At 53.7% G+C, this 6,862-nt stretch overlaps 1 protein-coding gene across 2 annotated transcripts; it reads left to right on the top strand.

Moving 5' to 3' along the window:
- Window positions 1-7: 7 nt before the first annotated feature.
- Window positions 8-2,876, top strand: TMEM86B (transmembrane protein 86B). 2 transcript variants are annotated; one of them, XM_081217435.1, is made up of 3 exons: window positions 8-775; window positions 1,102-1,345; window positions 2,017-2,876. In XM_081217435.1, the coding sequence occupies exons 1-3, from the start codon at window positions 692-694 to the stop codon at window positions 2,397-2,399; spliced, it is 711 nt and encodes a 236-aa protein (XP_081073561.1). In that variant the 5' UTR covers window positions 8-691; the 3' UTR covers window positions 2,400-2,876. The 2 variants fall into 2 exon arrangements, with proteins under 2 accessions (XP_081073561.1, XP_081073560.1); XM_081217434.1 differs by having other exon boundaries at window positions 1,099-1,345.
- The last annotated feature ends 3,986 nt before the right edge of the window (window positions 2,877-6,862 follow it).

Genomic DNA, 6,862 nt, shown 5'->3' with positions numbered 1-6,862 from the left:
AGTGGGCTTCTAACCAGCCCCCTTCCCAGCACCCCCTCACCTGCCCAGCGTGTTGCAGAAGCCATGTCCCCTGAGCCCTTTCCCCTTGGTGGAACAGTGGTGGTTGGGGGCAGCCAACCAAGCCAGACCGGTGGGCGCCCAGCGGGTCCATGTCTTCCAACGGAAAGGTAAAGAACATACCAGGTGCGTTGGCGGACATGTGCAGGAAGCCTTCCCTGTAGCTGAGGGCTGGCACGGCCTCCTGGTTCAGCTCCTTCCTGTTGGTTCAGCAGGTGTTTGTGGTGGGGACTCCAGAGGGAAGGCCGGGGCCGAGGACGGCGAGGGGAGGAGGGAGCCTCCCGACCTGTCCCTGGGCTCTGGCCCCCACCCTTCCCCCCGGTTCATGGAGGGGAGGGCATTGAAATTCTGCACCCCGTGCCCTTCTGACCTGACAGGCACGGCACAGTGGGAGGGGCATTGGCAGCCATGGCTCCCTAGGCAAGAGAGGAAGCCAGGGGCAGGGTCTATGGAGGAGGAGAGACCCCTGGGTCCCAGTGGGCACCTTATCAGCGGGTGCCAGGCAGGGCCATCCCCAGGGTGGGGGCAGCACCTCCCTGGGCCCTGTTATCAGTCCCAGAGTCCACAGGACACTCCTCGGGTTAACGTGTAACCACACGCCATCCCCTCCACCCCCAAAGCCACCGGTGCCCACATGCAGGCCACTTTGGGTGGGTCACACGTTGACATGGACATCCGGGAAGAGGGGCTGCCTGGAAAACCTCGCTTTTCAGCTCAAGTGAGAGCCACGGAGCGTGGGATGGGAGCTGGGCCTGGGCTCCTGGGAACCCACGTGATCTGGAAGAATTGGGGGGCTGGGTTCTGTGGGGTTGGACGTCCTGGTCCCTGTGCAGCTGCCCCCTTACCCTGGACAGCATGGCTGGCGTCCCTGGGTGGGGGTGGGATGGAAGCCCTGACTCCCAACTCCTGGCTGGGTGGGGTCTGACCCCCAAAGGCTGGGAACTGGCTGAGACCAAGGCCAGGAGGGATCTGGAGCCTGGTCCCAGGGCCTGGGGGCTGGGCTGAGTTCCAGTGGCTCAGCGGCTCCTTTGTCCCCCGAAGCAGCCGCATGTGGGCAGGTGGCTGAGCCCGTTCTTCCTCACCTGTGCTGTCTACTTTCTCCTCTGGAGCCCTGAGAACCAGCCGTCCTGGGTCGGTGCCCTGATCAAGTGCCTGCCCATCCTCTACCTGGTGGTGTTCCTGTGGACTGTGTACCCCAGCGGGAGCTACAGCTTGCTCCTGCAGGGGGCCCTTCTGTGCTCAGCTGTGGGGGACTCCTGCCTCATCTGGCCTGAGGCCTTCCTCCATGGTGAGAGGGACTGTGTTGTGTTGTTCCTTCTGGACCCTGGCGGAGGGGGGCGGGGTCCGGGGTGCAGGGGGTGACTCCCCAACAGAGCCCCTGCCGAGTGCTTGAGCCAGTTGGCGTATAAAGGCACTGGGAAATGGATAGCAGTGAGGGAGACATACCCAAACCTTGGCCCCCGAGGAGCTCTCCTTCCATGAGGGCACGGGCAGCATTACCTGAGGCTGTGTGAGTGTCCAGGGGTCACAGTCCTGAGGATGCTGGTCAAGGACAGCCTTGCCGAGAAGGTAAAGTCTTAAAGCGGGTGCGGGGTACCAGCCAGGTGCCCTTCCAGGGAAGGCCCTTCCAGGCAGAGGGGCAGCAAGTGCAGAAGCCCTGGGGTGGGTGTGCCTGCTGGGTGAAGCCGACTAGGGGCCCAGCAAGATGGGGGGTCAGTGGACAGTTCTGAGCAGAGTAAGGATGGAATGCAGTGCGCGTTTTTAGGTCATTTTGGCGCCAAGAGCAGGAGGAAAGAGGACCACCAAGGAGGCCAGCGTTGTAATGCTGGCAGATGGGGTGGTGTGGCCAGGGTGGGAGCTGGTGCTTGGGGACGGCCCTTTTCCTTAGGCTCTGAGGGCAACGAGGTGATGCCGGGAAGCAGGGGTCTCAGCAGGCGCACCCACCCCTGTCTCCTCCAGGCATGGCTGCCTTCGCCGTGGCCCACCTGCTGTACCTCTGGGCCTTCGGCCTCACTCCCCTGAAGCCTAGCCTCCTGCGGCCTGTTCTCCTGGCTTCCATCCCATATTATGGCCTCCTGCTTTGGCACCTCCCGCCTGACATGGTCCTGCCCCTGACAGCTTACTCCCTGGTCCTGGCCATTATGCTGTGGCGTGGCTTGGCCAGGGGCGGGAGTACTAGCTGGGGCGCCCTGCTCTTCACGCTTTCAGATGCCGTGCTGGCCTGGAACATCTTCGTCCATCCCCTGCCCCATGCCCACCTGGTGGTCATGACCACCTATTATGCTGCCCAGATGCTCATTGCCCTGTCGGCCTTCCAGAGCCCCAGGCTCAAGTCCAACTGACTAGGGGCTGAGGCACACAGATGTCCACCCCCCTCCTCCCTCAAGGACCTGGGCCCCCAAGACCAGTGAAGACAGAGAAACACCCTTGGGGGTGAGAGCCAGTCCCCCAGACTCCCATCTGCCGGTGCCAGTCTATCTGGAGACACAGAACTGTTTCTGGCCCTGATGTATTTTTCTGTTGCCTAAGTAAAGTGGGTGTTGGAATGGTGACATCTCCGTTATTTGAGGAGGGGTGGGAAGGGAGGGGTGATCACAATAACAGCAAGTGGTTTGTTGTCCTTTTTTTCCCCCCCACAAAATTTACTATTTTAACCACTTTTTTTTTTTTTTCGTTGCGGAGCATAGACTCCAGACACGCAGACTCAGCGGCCATGGCTCACAGGGCCCAGCCGCTCCACGGCGTGTGGGATCTTCCCGGACCGGGGCACAAACCCGTGTGCCCTGCATCGGCAGGCGGACTCTCAACCACTGCGCCACCAGGGAAGCCCATTTTTTAACCACTTTTAAGTGTATGACTTAGTGACGTTAAGTACATTCACAGTGTTGTGCATTGAACACTTGCTGTGAGATCTACCCTTGGAACACGTTTTTACATGTACAACGCAATGTTGTTAACTATACCCACAGCAGACTCCCTGTGGACCAGTCCTGGTGCCCAGGACTTAGGGGATGTGGAATAACCAACCGCCCCCACCCTGGGCCCTTTGATGGTGGTGGGGATTCATTATGCTTATTGTACAGATGAGGTTTTACAGATTTGAGGCCGGGAGCAGACTGTTGGGTCGATGTATTAGTTTCCTGTGGCTGCTGTCACCGATTACCATAAACCGGGTGACTTAAAACAACAGATTTAGTCTCACAGTTCTGGAGGCCAGAAGTCCAAAATCATGGTGTTGGTAGGGGTGCCCTCCCTCCAAAGCTCTAGGGGAGGGTCCCTGCCTCTTCCAGCTCCTGGTGGCCCCAGCCACATTCACGTGGTATTCTCCCTCTGTGAGTCTGTCCTCTCCTGAGGACACCAGTTGTTGGATTTAGGGCCCACCCTAAATCCAGGATGATCTCATCTCATAAGATCCCTAATTACATTTCCAAAGACACTATTCCTAACTAACATCACATCCATAGGTACTGGGGCTTAGGACTTGGGCATATCTCTTTGGGGGCCACAGTTCAACTGACGACAGTCACGTACAGTACCAGGAGAGGAGAGGGTTGAGGAGATGAGGAAACTCAAGAAGAGACTTGGAGGAAGGGGTAGGTAGCAATACGGTGGGAGTAGAGTACGAAAGAAGAACCTGGGTATGGCCCTCATCCTGGCTGTGACCTTGGCAGCCCACTGCCCCTCTCTGGGCCTCAGGTTCTACATGTGAGGACAGAAAGCAGAGCTGCTCTCCAAACCCTGCTCAATTTCTACAGACATGATGTGCTTTTAGGGACTCTTAGAGCAGAGAGGAGACTTCTACATCCATGATGTGGTTTTTTTTAGGGACTCTCATAGCAGGAGATTTCTACATCCATGATGTGATTTTTAGGGACTCTTAGAGCAGAGAGGAGACTTCTGCATCCATGATGTACTTTTGGGGACTCTTAGAGCAGAGAGGAAATTTCTACATTCATGATTTGATTTTTAGGGACCCTTAACAGCAGAGAGAGGACTTCTACAAACATGATAGGCTTTTAGGGACTCTTATAGCAGGGAGGGAGCTTATACACCCATGATGTGGTTTTTTAGGGACTCATATCAGAGAGGAGACTTCATCCGTGATGTGTTTTTAGGGACCTCCAGAGCCCACCCTTGGTTTCTAGTCCCTGCCTCACCTTCAGGCCAGGATCCCCACTCACCATAGAGGAAGGCCTCAGGCCAGAGGAGGCAGGTGTTCTGGGTGGGGGTGCCCTGCTCTTCACAATCTCAGATGCCACGTTGGCCTGGGATGCCTTCCTTCAACCCCACACCCACTTGGTGGTCATGACCACCTCTTACGCTGCCAGGGTCCTCATCACTCTGTCAGCCGTAAAGGGCCGGAGACTCATGACAGACTAACTGGTGGGTGAATGAAGTGAGCACCCTCCCCCCTCCTAAAGGGCCCCCCAGAACAACCTTCCACCCCAGGGAAACGTGCTAAAGGAGCAATATTTCCAGCCTCCATCTGTCTAAAGCCCATATTCTGTTTTTTTAAATTGAGATATAGTTGATATAAAACATTGTGTACCTTTGAGTTGTACTGGTGTTGATTTGATACATTGATACGTCACAGTATGGTTATTACCTTGGTAATGTTAGCTAACATCTCTATGGCCTCACGTAACAACCATTTTTTTTGTGGTAGGACCAATTAAGATCTAGTCTTTTAGCAACTTTGAAGTTTATGATACAGCATTGTTGTCTGTAATCACTATACTGTGACCATGTTCTGTTTGAAGGCATTTATATCCAATTCCTGAAAACAATGTTATAATCGCAGCTTTACTGAGATACTCTTCATATACCACCAACTGCCCACTCAAAGTGTGCATGTGGTTTTTAGTATTTTCAGTTTTGCAGCTATCACCACAATCAATCTTAGAGCATTTTCATCACCCCCAGAAGAGACCCCGTGCCTTTTACAAATCACCCATCCCCTCCAGCCCAAGGAAACCACTAGCATAATTCACTTTTTTTTTTTTTTTTTGCTGTGCCGCGTGGCTTGCAGGATCCCCGACCAGGGATTGAAGCCGTGCCCTCGGCAGTGAAAGTGCAGGGTCCTAACCACTGGACTGCAAGAGAATTCCCCAGAATTCATCTTTAAATGTTGGTGTTTCCAATCATTTGGGTTGTTTTCAGTGGTTTTTTTTCCTTTTAATTTTTTTAATTGAAGTATAGTTGATTTACAATGTGTTAATTTCTGCTGTACAGCAGTGATTCAGTTATACATATATAAACATTCTTTTTTTAATATTCTTTTTCATTATGGTTTATCCTAGGATACTGAATATAGTTCTCCAGGGACTTCCCTGGTGGTCCAGTGGTTAAGACTCCTCACTTAAATGCAGGGGGCGTGAGTTCGATCCCTGGTTGGGGAACTAAGATCCCCCATGCCCTGTGATGCGGCCAAATAACAAAAACAAACAAAAAACCGTCAAATATAGTTCTCTGTGCTATACAATAGGACCGTGTTGTTTATCCTTCCGTGTTTCATGATGATAAACGATTACTACTCTGCACTTAATTCCAGTGTGGGGCTTGCTCCCCACACCAGCAAGCCAATCTCCAACACCAGCTGGGCGTCCTACAAGTCAACTCAGTTCTGACACTATCCCACAGGTTAAGGACTCAGTCCTACAAGACTGCCACCTTTTACCCCCCACCCCCACTTCAGATTCCAGTCACAAGCCCAGGTTGTTAACCTGTGCTTCTGACCAACTGGCTATAAATCAGAGGTTCCCAAGACCCCCCTCCTCAGGTTGGATTAATTTGCTAGAGCAGCTCACAGAACTCAGAAAAACGTTTTGCTTACTAGATCACTGGTTTATTACAGGATGTAACTCAGGAACAGCCAGATGGAAGCACAGGCACAGGGCAAGGTGTGGGGAGAGGGCACAGAGCTTCTATGCCCTATCCAGAAAGTGTTCCTCTCCCCAATCTCCACGTGTTCACCAACCCCGCAGGCCAACTATAGATTGAGACTAGGCTGGGACCGGGTGGCCTGACCCCTACTTCAAGGTCACTCCCTCCAGTCCCATTTCCACCTGGCGCTCTGGCCACGCAGAAATCCCCCCAGATTACCCCCAGCCCTCTCCTCCCTCTTAGCCCTGACATGGGCTCTCCCCTCTGCCTGTGATGACTTCCTAATGCAGTTCTTCACTTGACCAAACCCTGCTCTTGTATGAAGACTCAGCCCCAATGTCACTTCCCACTCAGGGACAGATGCTTCCTTGGTGCTCTCACCGTTGCAGCCCACTTCATGTCACTCTGCGGTTACCTTCCCAGTCTGCCTCCTCACCACAGTGTAAGCTTGGCCAGGGCTGGAAGAGGCTGTTTGCCCTTGGAGTCCCCGGTGCTGGTTGAGCCTGCGGTCTGCAGAAAGCCATAGGTGTTGGGTAAACACCTGCAGGTAGGCAGGGAATTGCTTCAAGATGGTGAAGGAACACGGCTTCAGTTCTTGAACCACACAAGGAGAAGAAAGCATGGAGCAGAGAGACTGACGTCCACTGAGCAGCAAAAGCAGTGAGAAACTCCTGGGAAGATTGAAGGGGATTGTGAGCTGGTGGCGGAGGGGTGGACAGGGTTGGCAGCTGGAGCGGGCTAGAAAGAGGACAGCCACGGAGTCTGTAAAAGGAGAGTTTGGCCCCTCCTGGGGGCAGGCCCCACAGAACTGAAAACATACAATGTTTTTGTACATACAACTGAAAACATACAATTCAAGCAACATTATTTTTAACAGCCAAAAAGGTGGAAACCCAAATGTCCATCAGCTGGTGAATGGAGA

Source organism: Mesoplodon bidens (genome assembly GCF_964165515.1).
Source record: "Mesoplodon bidens genome assembly, chromosome: 18".
NCBI lineage: Eukaryota > Metazoa > Chordata > Mammalia > Artiodactyla > Ziphiidae > Mesoplodon > Mesoplodon bidens.
Note: the sequence above shows the minus strand (reverse complement) of the source record. Positions and strands in the feature narration are given on the sequence as shown.

Bases quoted from the DNA above. Each gene is read 5' to 3' on its own strand.
- TMEM86B (XM_081217434.1), top strand. From the start codon at position 692: ATGCAGGCCACTTTGGGTGGGTCACACGTTGACATGGACATCCGGGAA. The intron at 776-1,098 runs GTGAGAGCCACG...TGTCCCCCGAAG, and splicing joins AACCTCGCTTTTCAGCTCAA to CAGCCGCATGTGGGCAGGTG. The intron at 1,346-2,016 runs GTGAGAGGGACT...TGTCTCCTCCAG, and splicing joins GCCTGAGGCCTTCCTCCATG to GCATGGCTGCCTTCGCCGTG.